The following is an 11,910-nucleotide window of genomic DNA, read 5'->3' on the forward strand; positions in this document are numbered from 1 at the left end:
AAAAAAAAAAAAAAAAAAAAAAAAAAAACAAAAAAAAACCTCAGGTTATCAGGCCTGACAGCAAGTATCATTATCTTCTGAGACCTCTCCCTGGTTCCTAGGTTTTCTGATCATAGAGGATCTTATAACATCTCAGTTATCTGTAGTCACAAAGAGAATGTGCTAGCCTGGTAGCCCGGCCTGGTCTGGCGACACACTCCTATACTCACAGGCCTAGGTACTAGGAGGTAGAGGCAGGAGGATCAAGAAAAGTTCAGGGCCAGCCTCCACTACATAAAGCCGACTCCCAACACATACACACACACACACACACACACACACACACAACACCACCACCAGCAACAACAAAAAACACAAAACAAACAAACAGAAGTGGGGGGGACGGATAGGCAGAGAAATCTGTAACAGGAAACCATCTCAAGTCAAAGCCTCCACAGCCCACATCATATTGCAAACCAGGATACCACTGGAGCCAAGAGAGATGACTCAAAGCAATCACTTTCACAATAGACTAATGAAATCATTTGCATAGCAATTTATTCATGTCCTCTCCCCACTGAAACTCCTCCCCTCTGCTGGCAGACAGAATCTATCGCAAGCATGGAGTCAGTCTTGAGGACGGCTTCGGCTTCACCTGGCCATGGTATTATCCTAGTGACCCAGACCAATATCAATAAACAAAGCTCCTGCCAAATCCTACATTTAAAAAAAAAAAGTTCCTGTTGGGCATTGAACCTAAGACCTCATGAACACTTGGTAATGCTGCAGCTGCCATGTCCGATTTTTTTCTTTTTTTCTTCTTTGGTTTGTTCGTTGAGATGGGGTTTCACGTAGCCCAGGTTGGCCTTGAACTCCTGACCATCCTGACCATTATCAGTGTGTGCCACCTTGCCGGACTCCAGTCTTTGCTTGTTATTTTCTCTGCTTTGCTCCTGTTTTTCTGACTATAATGGAGATCTCATACAATATTCTCTCTCTCTCTTTTTTTTGTCTTTTCCTCTCTCTTTATTCCTTTGTTCCCCCTTTTGTTTCTTTTGGATGTTACCTAGGTGCTTTACATGCTGTCCCCACACCCGGGATGCTCCTCCGCCCTGCCTGTCCTGTCTTCCCTGCAGATCTAGTCTGACTTGACCCCTCTTCCCGTCAGTCTCTGTCAGCCTGTCTGCATCTCACTGCAGCTGCCTATCTCCAGCTCAACACGCTTCCTGTTTCTATACAGCAAACCCTCTCCCGCTTCTGTCCCTGCTTCTCAGTCCCCTCTCTGCTCCCCATCTTCTCCACCTCTACCTCTCTCTCTCTCTGTTACTCTCTCCATTTGCCACTATCGCCTCCATCTCTCCTGGGTCTGCTTTCAGGGTTCTGATGTCTAGACTACCTGGCCTCCCTCTCTTGGGGTCCCTTTCTGTCCCACTTTATTTCTGGTTTTCCTGCTTGCTTGCTTTCCTTTTTTTCTTTTTTCTTTTCTTTCTTTCTTTCCCTTTTTGTTTTTTTTTTGTTTTTTTGTTTTTTGTTTTTTGAGACAGGGTTTCTCCGTAGCTTTGGAGCCTGTCCTAGAACTAGCTCTTATAGACCAGGCTGTCCTTGAACTCACTGAGTCCCAACTGCCTCTGCCTCCTGAGTGCTGGGATTAAAGGCATGTGCCACTGCCACCTGGCTTTTTCCTGCTTTCTTTGTGACCATTTCATTAACACTATGATTTGGGTTCTCTTAGCCTCTGTAACAACCTTTCTCAATATGTCTGCTGAAGCTTTTACTCTTCCCTGGGGTTGGATCTTTCTCTCTTCTACTCAGACATATCTGTGCACATGTGCACATCTGTCTCCCTCATCCTCTTTGTCTTTCTCTCCCTTCACTTCTTAGCATCATTTTTTTATAGCTTTGGTTTTTCATTTTTTGAGACACTGCTTCTTTGTGTAGCCTTGGTTGTCTTGGAGCTCACTCTATAGACCAGGCTGGCCTCGAACTCACAGAAATCTCCTGCCTCTGCCTCGTGAGTGCTAAGATTAAAGTCGACATCACCCACACCTGATCTTAGCAGCGCATTTTAAAAGCCCCTCCTGCCTCTTGTTTTTTGCTCCTGTATCTTTTTTTGTGATGATCAAAGGTTATCACTCTCTCCCCCCACCGTTCAGTCCTCTGCAGTCCTGTAACCCGGATGTTCAGACGAGAAATGGAGGAGAGCCGCAATGGGAGACTTGCTGCAGAGCCGGGCGGTGGTGGCGCACACCTTTAATCCCAGCACTCAGGAGGCAGAGGCAGAAGGATCTTTGTGAGTTCGAGGCCAGACTGGTCTACAGAGGGAGTTCCAGGACAGGCTCCAAAGCTACAGAGAAACCCTGTCTCGAAAGTTTAGTGCTAGGTGATCACACTGGGCACTTGAGTCTTTTCTGTGGCTTCTGGCTTCTGTGCTGCCTTAGGAGACAGACCATGTTCATCTAAGAATTATATTTTTTTTAGGTCAGAAGATACACAAGTATTAGAAAGGCTGTTTGCAGTAGGGTAGGGCTAGTACAATCCCAGTACTTGCAGTCTGACCTAGAAGATCAGAGGTATCAGCAACAATTGCAGTGGCCTAGCTTCTGTCTTCACTGGCAACTGCCACGTGCATCCTTCCTGGCAGCAGATAATGTTTCCTGTGCTCTTATCACACTGTCAGAATTTGATCATAAATGAGGTCAGAATTTGATCATAAATGGCTCTCCATGCCAGGCCTCTCTGATTCCAGAAGAACCTCCTGTCCTGTGGTCTGTCCTTACGCTGGAGCAAAGGAATTCAGTGAGCAGTAATGTGGGTTTCCATGAAACCTTCCTGGGTCTTGAGAAGGGGAGAGAAGTGGGTCATCTGGAAAAGGTCTTGCGATACTGCTAATACAGTCTGGGCTTTGCTACACAGGAGACTATGCAGCGAAGGCTACCATCTCCTCTTCCTGGCCCCAGTCTCAGGGCTGACTGAAGAGGAAACCTCCACTTCTCTAGTTTTTCAGACTGAGAGTGGAATTGTTCCTGGTGACTGTCTCTCCTTCATATGTCTTGGTCTCCTTGTGCACAGAGATAAATGGGTGGGGTCGAGACTGCAAGACATCCCTGATCAGAATGCGGATACCCAATGAGATGCTCATGGATCCCACAGTGACCAGCCCAGTTCCACCAAGGATGACCAGAGCAAGAGACACCCGGTAGCGCTGCCGAAACAACCACAGACTCATCCATCCTAGAGGTAGAAGGCGGAAGAGGGCCAGCGTGGTCAGGGTGGCCCAGCTGCTTACTCTGAAGGCCAAGGATGAGGCCTTATGGCAAAGCAGCAGAAGTTTCCGCAGATGCAAACAGATGGAGTTCAGCTCCAGAAGTAGAGACACCACAGCGAAGCCCACAAAGTGGCCAGACAGAACCGCAGTGCTGAGGCAGCTCACTACCTGGGGACAAGGTTCAAAGTCAGACTTTCGTATGACCTGTGCCCATCGAGTCCCGGGACACTGAGGACACGAAAGCATTTCGGAGGACTCCCCCCAAACCTGACTTTCCTGCTGACCCATGTCTTTGCCCAGAGGCTATTTCACCCTGAACCTAGACTGTTTGCACAGCACACCCCAGCTTTCAATCCTCGCTTTTTCTGCCTCCTTCCCACAGCCTTTACCATGACTCCCCCTCTCAGCAACATTCTGCATCAATGTTTTCATGACCGGCTGGATGTTTGTGGGGATCCAAACCTCTTCTGTAGTGCCCAGACTCCAAACTGTGGCTAGCAGTCAAAACCTCCTTCCAGTTCAGCCCAAGACTGGGAAGATGGGTTTACAGGGGGCTTTATGGGAAAGTCAGAGGACAGAAGGCTGAAGAGGGGCTGGGTTCTAAACTTGGAGGTGCTTCCTTTCTGTCTGGCCTCTCCCTTCAGTGTCTCACCACCAAATGGTGACAGAGAAGGTCCCAGGCCTGGGCCAAGTTCTGATTCCACAGCATGTCAACTCCATCCGCCAGGAAATAACCTGTGGGCATGGCAGAGGATTATTAGCGTCCTAGCTCAGAGCAAGGCCTAGAGAAGAGTCTCAAGTACCACCTTCCTCAGGTCCTTAATCCCTCACAGCAAACCTCCACCAATATGGGCTCCATTCCAAAGCGGGGGAGGGACCTAGGATTCCTGTTTCAGCACCGGCCTTCTGGGGGCCCAGCCTGTCTGTACACTCACCCACTGACACTGCTACTAGGACCACTGCCCACGATGGGTGGCCATGAATCGGGTCGATGACCATCTGAGGATACAGCCATAGCCTGGGGAAGACGGGGGTGGGGGGGCGGGAGCTAGGGTTAATTTCTCTAAGACCTAAAACCATTATTCCCTTGGTACTCTCACCTGTCCGCAACCTAACCCAGCTCCAGACTTTAAGACCTCACATCTGTTCTAAAAGGTACCCACCCAGAATTCCAACCTCAGTCTTCCACGCTCTCATCTCCACCTCCGCCCCTCAGTGCTTCGTCAGTCCCCAAGTTCCGCACCCGACCAGCGCCCCTGCTCCAGAGAGAAGGCTGTGCATCAGCGAAACGAAAATGTTCCGCCACATCCAAAGGTCTCGAGCAGTTTCCGGGGTGGGCAGCAGCTGCAGTCCCCAGTGCAGCCCCCGAAATGCCGCGAAGGAGGCACCAACCACAAGGAGTTCCCAGGATGCCATGGTCTGGCAGGTCAGCTAGGCTTTAGTTTGTGTCTTTGATCCCCGTGCCTGTTGTCCGGGACCTCGAAGGACCCCACAGCGGAGTCGGGATCTGGCTGTTGCCAGGGGCTTCCACGCCTGTCTTGCCTTTCCAACCTGTTGTAACTTTCCCTAGCTTGTCCACGCCCCTATCTCCCGGCTGGGCAAGTGATTGGTGCAGCTGTGGGGCCACCACCCATGGAGCCATAGAAGCGCTGGCGTCCTGCCCCTGCTTGGGGGATTGCGGTTTGGGGGCTCCCAGGCATCAAGTTCGGCAACCGAGTTCAGAAGCCTTCCTGCACAACACTAGAAGTCTTTTCCAACGCCACGAGTCTCCAAACCCCTCAGAGTTCCAGAAAGCGATTTATCTAGCCTTACCTGACAGGTATGGGGCTCCGCCCACTAACTTTCACCTGCTCTGGTTTCCTCTTCTCTCACCTACTGGTTGGTCATCCTTACCCAGTTGTGAAGATAGAAGGGCAGCGCACCCAAGCCCCGAGGGTCCAAACCTTTCATCACCTCACCTTTACCTGAGAGCATGGCCAGTTCGGCAGAGGTGCTCTCTGCCCATCTGTAATTCCCTTACATAGTACTCCCCAAACGGGGGAGTCCTGTTTTGGAGCAGTCCATTGGGGGATCCCTTCCCGAATTCCTGCCCCCAGACGCTGGGAATCTTTACTGGGGCAGGGGAGACACAGGAAATCCCTACCACATACTATTCTCCTCCCCTTCCCAAGCCTCAAGAAAAAGGCCCACTCAAAAGAGATCAACACCCGCGGTAGCAACCCTAGACGTTTGGCCTTAAGAGGAACATTCTCTCCAACCCTGAATTCCCTGAAGAGTGACTGGTTTGGAGCATTTTCCTTCTTTCTTACTCTGAGCCACACCTCCTTAGCTGGCTGACAGCCAGAAGTCGGAGGAACGCTTCCTGTATACAGAGCAAGTGGGTGGATTCAGAGAACTAAAGAATGAAGCTCAACAGGGCTGACTTCAGTGTGACAGGAGCGCCTGCCTAGCTTGTACAGGGAAGGCCCTGGGTGTGATTCCCAGCACTCAACCCACCCCCACACATGTTCAAGAAGCAGTAGGTACCCCACGCAAACATTTTCACCAGGGCACTAAATACAGCCCATTCCCCTACACCCAATTCTCCAAAATTTTAAAAAAATACATCAAGGACTTGGAGAGAGGGCTCTAGTGGCCGGGAACATTTGCGGCTCTTGTAGAGGACCCATGTTCAATTCCCAGCATCCATATCAGAGGGCTCACAACAGCATGTAACTCCAGCTCTGGAGATGTCAGGCCCTCTTCTGGCTCCGCAGACACCCGCACTCAGGTGCCCAAACAGGCACATGATAGAAATCGTCTTTTAAAAATTACATAGAGGGTGTGAAGATTTGTGGCTCAGCAGTCAGCACTGGCTGCTCTTGCAGAGGACCTATGTTGGATTCCCACCACCCACATCCAGCAGCCTAACTCCAGGTCCAGGAGATTCTAAGCCCTCTACTAGCCTCTGGAGGCACCAGGCATAAGAATGGTGCACATAGATGCATGCCAGCAAAACACTCATACACATAAAAGTAAAAACTTAAAATTTACATTTATCTTTTGCAATTTATTTAACATATAAAAGTAATATACAATTAATATAGAAAACATAGAATGAGAAAAAACAAGGGGAAAATTGTTCTATCACACCATACGAAAATAACCACTCTTAATGTTTTGGGTCTACTTTCAGTCTTTTCTTAATCTATGTATTAACAAGTATGCACTCATATATAAAAACAGATTATTTAAAAACAAAATTAAACTCATACTTTAATAATTTTTTAATATTCAAAGAGCATTTTTCTTTCCAGTCAATTTTTCTTCTACATGACTTTGGATGGCCGTGCACTAGTCTACCATTGGGATGAATATAACTCACTTAAGCAATCCCCTCCTGCAAATTTTCATTACAGCAGAAAAGGAATGGATTTCCAAATAAGCAGTAGCTTCTCTTTTTTCTACTGCAACCCTTAGATGAACATTTTATAACCAAGTCCTGATTTTAAGATACAGTTCTTAAAACACAAAATTACAAGGGCAAAAGACATCTCTTCCAGTGTTTGATATCGCTACCCACAATGCACAGGAGTTTCTTCTGGCTTTCATTTGTCTACCATGATCAGGAAAAAACGCGTTCAGCCAGGTCTGTCTTCTTTTAATTACTAACAAAGACTTTTTTTTTTTTTCTTTTGAGACAGAGTCTCAGGTAATCCAGGCTGGCTCAGAACTCTTTGTGTAGCAGAGTCTGGCCATTACCACCAGTGACTGGGATTACAGGCCTGTGCCACCACGCCCAGTTTTAGGCAAGGCAGAAGACAGAACCAAGGCTTTGGGCATGCTAAGCAAGCATTCTACCAACTGAGCTACAGCCTCAGCCCAAAATACGTTTTTTTCATAGTGCTACACATTTGAATCCCTCTTTGAATTTGCTATGATTTCCTTGCAGAGGTGGCTCATGCTCCTTGAGGGTGCTTATATAGAAACTGCAGGGTAGAGAAGAGCTGGGACCATACTTCATTATGGCTCTTCATTTCCAAGGGAGGTCTGGAGAGGAGGCGGCAGTAAGCTTGTCTTTCACTGAGGTTGGCTGTTCTCTTCCCTGGTGTTCTCCAGGCTTCTATGTGCCTCTCTGACCAATGTCCGGTTCACTGGTCTTCTGCCTGCCTCTGTTTCCAGGCTGCCCTTCCTCACCTCTGAGGCTCCATGTTGGATGAAGATAGCAGAGCCATGAAGCCCGTGCTGGAGGGACACACTGTGGCCAGTGAAGTGAGGAGGGGAAGAAAGCCATGTCGAGGGACAGAGCAGGCTTTGTTGCAGGGTATGAGCAGACTCGGCCTCCCCACCCCCTCTGCTGCGGTCCCTCACCCGTCCTACCCCTCATCTCAGGCTGCAGCAGGGTTGGGTTGTGTGATCTAGTCTCCCCTATGGCTTTCAATTTCTCATAACTGGAGACTGGGCTAGAACTCCTCCTCCTGCCAAACAGAACAAAAGGCTTCCTGTAGCCCCTGAACCCATCTTCTGCTAGGGAGACTAGGCCAAAGGAGAACCACAATCAGAGCCCAAGCCCAAGCATGAGAATGCATCAGGGCTAGCGACAGCAGAAGGGACTCCTGTCATCGAACCTGCTTCCTCTGACGGCTGCAGGAGACAGTTCCTTCCCTGCACAGCACTGAGCTGAGCCTCTCTATCCTGGAAAGCAAAGGCAGGAAATAAATGGCAGCAGTTGCTAGGACCCAATCAGGAGCTGTGGTCTGTCGTTGAGTGGAGGGGAAACCTTGGGTCACCCTTGTGTGATGAGCAGCCAGCATAGGTCCAGCCTCCCACTAGCTCCTTGCATTGGTCCCAGTCCTGAGAGCTGGGTTAGTCAGGGCGTGGAGGAGGACAACAGTTGAGATGAGGAGCTGTTTGGTTTCCACCCACAGGAAGAGGAGCCTGGCTCTGAGTCAGCACAGGTGGACTTCTGATGCCCTCCCGCCTACTCATCTATGGGATTCCCCATTGCACAGGAGGAGAAAGAAACAGGTGTAAGACTCCCATAGAGGTAAGTACCCCTAAAACCAAAATCTGGACCAATCTAAAAAATACAGAGAAAGGTAAACGCACAGATGACCATTTAGATCAGAATTTTGGTGTCACCTTTCCCGTGAGTACATTTCCTTTTGGAGCTTGTGTGAAGGGAAAGTTGGGGGGTGGGGAGAGATAAGAAAGGCAGGCCTACGAGGAAGTCTTGTTAGACAGGTAGACAGACTTTCCTTCTGTTTCTCCCCATTGACACAAAGATCAAGTAACATGGGGAGGTGGAGCTACCTAGTCCCCGATTTAGTCAGGGACTTTAACCTGAACCTTTTGCTGGGCCAGTGTGGGTAAGGGCTCCCCAAAGCACCAGAGTTTCCCTTCCCTAAAACCATAACCCCAGCTGTGAGCCCTTCCCAACCCCAGTTCTGTCACCTTCCAGATGATAGGCAAAGAAGTCGCTCCGCTCCTCCTCTTCCTCCTCGAAGCCAGGGGCAGAGGGCAACAGTTCTTCAACTGGCAGCTTTAGCTGGGTCAGGACATAAAGCTTGCCACTGAAGAACTACTGCGGCTCAGCCAGGTGAGGGTGTGGGAGGCACAGGTTCCTAAGTGGAAGAGAGGAAAAACAGGAGAGCTTGGAATAGGGCTGGGTAGCAGCGACAGTGACCCACTAGCTCTATTGACTTTCAATACCTTCTAATGGGGGGCTCTTGAGTGAGAAGCAAGAGGCTTCTAAATGCACTTGTCTTGCCCAGCTTTACAGGCACTAGCAACCCCTGGCAACCGACTGAGGACTCCAGCATCTTCAGCATTCAAAGGGCAAGGTCTAGAACCCAGGAACCAAATGAAAAATTGTACTTCGGGTCCAGAGCTTTGAGTTCTGTAATCAGCTTGACTGATTTGCTCCTATAGTGAATTCAGCTGGAAGGAGGGTTTGTGAAGGGTGAGAATGGTGGGGGGGAGGGCTAGAGTTTGGAAGGTCAGCGGGGGCTCTGAGGAGTATGAGGGAGAGGACAGCTGACCACCGGCAGAAGGGGAGGGAGGCATGGGCAGGGTAGCTGGGCAGCTTCCTCAGGACTCTGAGATGCCAGGCATTCCGCTTGCACATTCCGGGTACATCTGGTATGAATTCCAGGCTGTCTGCCGGCCCCTCCACGTCTGAACTTTGTTCCAAGTTCCAAGCCCCGCCCCCACAGTTCCAACGCATGAATCAGCAGGAAAAGCCGGGGCCCTGCAGCATGGTCCAGGGAGGGGGCTGGGGGCGTGGCAGGCTAAAGGGCTGAGCTGGAGAGGGTGGTTCTGCACAGGCAGTCCAAGGGCATGGCCATTGCCAGATGAGGGGCCAAGGAGATTTTGCCTTGGGATTTCTAAATTCAGGGGGTGGAAAGATTTCAGTGAGGTGGGAGATTTTCAAATTCCAAAAGCCTCTTGGGAAGCACAAACTTTGTGGTATCTTCCTTCTCCTAGGTGATCAGTTTCTGTCCACTCTTCTCTGCCCGAGATGGCTCTGTTCAGCTACAGGGTTCATTGGCTGCTGAGAGTTTGTGCCAAGCAGGTGCCCTTGGCTGCTGGGCGGGGTGGGCCCAGGGCACTGACCCTCTGACCAGCTGCTCCATCAACCCTCTGGCACCATGACAGCTTCTAGTCTACTCTGACAGCCAGGATGACAGGCCAAATGAGTTGGAGGCTGAAACTAGGGCCAGAGGGAGGTGGGGACGTTAGCCTCGCCGGAGACTGTGGGGAGGGGCCAAGAGTTGGCCAGAAGGTGGGGAGAGAGGGAGCCCAGCGATGACTAACCCAGGCGCCCCACCCAGCCAGCCGGCTTCCCAGGCGGTCATGGCCAAGCCGGGGCTAGGGGCCTCACCACCGGACATACTGGGGGGAGGTGCAAAGGTGACCTTCTCTCTGTCCAAGACGGCCAGTTAGACTGGGGGGGGGGTGCGGGTAGAGTTTCCAGGCCCTCCTCCTGTCCGCCCCCCCAACCTCCGCCCAACCACGGTGAAACCCTAACCTTTGGGTTGCATAAGGCCTCCGCACCGCCGCCCCCTACTCCTTTCCCCTCCCCCCTTACATAACATCCCCGGGAGGGAACGAGAGGAGGGGCTGGCCCGCCCAGGGACCCCTTCCCTGCCAGGGACTTGAACTAGCCCTGCCCCAGTCAGCGCCGGTAGAGGCTGTGCACCTCCACACCAGTCGCTCTCCCAGATTCTCCCCTGGCTAAATGGTCAGCTCCCGGATCCTCAAACCTGAGGCCGTCGGAGTTAGACGCCCCCAGCCCTCCGGCCTCTTATCTTCCCCAATTACCTCTCCAGACCTTCTTCCATGATTCCTGTCCGGGACCCTCTCTTTAAACATCCAGACACACTACTCGGGCCAGTCCAGACCCCTCTCCCGGGAGGGTCCCCGTCCCCGCCGCCCCCTCTCCCCTCCCCCAGAAGGGCAGGGTGTGGTCGCCAGGACCCTACTTTCCCCCATTACCCTGTTACCGCGATTTCCCCCGGAATGACCGGGCCCCTAGATCACACCCACCTGATGCTGGGTGTGGGGGTTGCTGAGGACAGGGGAGCAAAATCACTGCGTCCTCTCCGCACGGCCGACCGCTCTGTCTCTTCCCAGCGCCCAGCACACACCGGCTCCAGTCTCCGATCAGCTGGCGGCGTGGTGACGCACGAGCTACGAAGGCATCTCCCAGGGCCAATCACCGCCTACTGCTGGGCAACGTGACCACACCCACTCGGGGGGCGCCAGCACCTCTGCTTACTCCCGCCCCTCCCGGCGTCTGGGCTCTGATTGGCAAGGAGGCCACCCCCTCGCCCGGAGGAACTGCTCTAAGCCACGCCCAACAACTGACCAGCTGGCCAATAGCTGAAAAGGTGTGGCTAGCCCTCGGCCTAGGCCACTCGCTTAGACCAGTTCTACGTCAAGCCACAGTTTAAAGAGCAGAAGGAAGTGAAGGCGTGTGCTTTTGCAGTGCATCTTGGTCAATGAAGTTCTTTATGGTGACACTCGGCTTCCCAGAATGCAGCGCGCTCTGTGAGTTGGCATTTTTAAACTGATCTCTGAATCGGTCGCGGGGAAGTCCTTAAAGGGCTAAAGCCCCTCCTTCTTGGAATTTCTTTTAGAGAACCTCAGAACTGATTCACCAGCCTCCACAGAAGGCCTAAGTTAAAGAAAGGTGGAGCCCGAGAAGCAACAGGAGTGGGCAGAGCTGAAGATGGAAGTCAGCCACCGATGCAACCGAACTCCCTAGGGCTTCGGGGTATAGGGACGACTGTCACCCGCACAGCCCCAGTCTTCTCTGGGGAGCTAGTATACCCTTCGTGGGTCTAGCGAAAGGAATCTGTCTCGTCCTAGTTGCCGAACAGTCCACGACTTCTCAAGGGGCAGCTTCCTAACAAAGGATTTATAGCACAGCCCTCACTTTAGAGAGAAGGCTTCTGTTTAGAGATTAGAGGACGATCTGTGGCAAAGTAATACTAGCCAGAAACCCCACCGTCTGATTAACACCTAGGCAGTCCCACCCTCCAAAGCGCTTCTCTGACTCAGGCCTACTTTAGGGAAGTGATTTCAAAGGTGGAGACCAATGAAGAGGCTGCTGCTTCCCCAGGGGCCAATCAGAGTCTGAAGAGCGGGGGATGGGCAAAAACTGAAATGAACCCAATGACTTG

At 51.4% G+C, this 11,910-nt stretch overlaps 1 protein-coding gene and 2 long non-coding RNA genes across 3 annotated transcripts; 1 reads left to right on the forward strand and 2 right to left on the reverse strand.

The window, feature by feature from the left end:
• Nucleotides 1-2,938: 2,938 nt before the first annotated feature.
• Nucleotides 2,939-6,124, reverse strand: Tlcd2 (TLC domain containing 2). The gene is given in 4 exon segments (XM_050128608.1): nt 2,939-3,412; nt 3,897-3,979; nt 4,180-4,262; nt 4,488-6,124. Coding segments are annotated over 4 exon segments (813 nt in total). The 5' UTR covers nt 4,661-6,124.
• Nucleotides 6,125-6,873: 749 nt separating this feature from the next.
• Nucleotides 6,874-10,924, reverse strand: LOC126492408 (uncharacterized). The gene is made up of 2 exons (XR_007589585.1): nt 10,772-10,924; nt 6,874-8,847 (listed from the first exon to the last, which is right to left on the reverse strand). It is a non-coding gene; the product is annotated as an uncharacterized lncRNA (long non-coding RNA).
• LOC126492409 (uncharacterized) lies at nt 8,860-11,486 on the forward strand. Its single transcript, XR_007589586.1, has 3 exons — nt 8,860-9,185; nt 10,859-11,275; nt 11,365-11,486. It is a non-coding gene; the product is annotated as an uncharacterized lncRNA (long non-coding RNA).
• The last annotated feature ends 424 nt before the right edge of the window (nt 11,487-11,910 follow it).

Source organism: Alexandromys fortis, unplaced genomic scaffold (assembly GCF_014885135.2).
Source record: "Alexandromys fortis isolate MF-2015 unplaced genomic scaffold, M_Fortis_MF-2015_v1.1 scaffold_80, whole genome shotgun sequence".
In the NCBI taxonomy this organism is placed as follows: domain Eukaryota; kingdom Metazoa; phylum Chordata; class Mammalia; order Rodentia; family Cricetidae; genus Alexandromys; species Alexandromys fortis.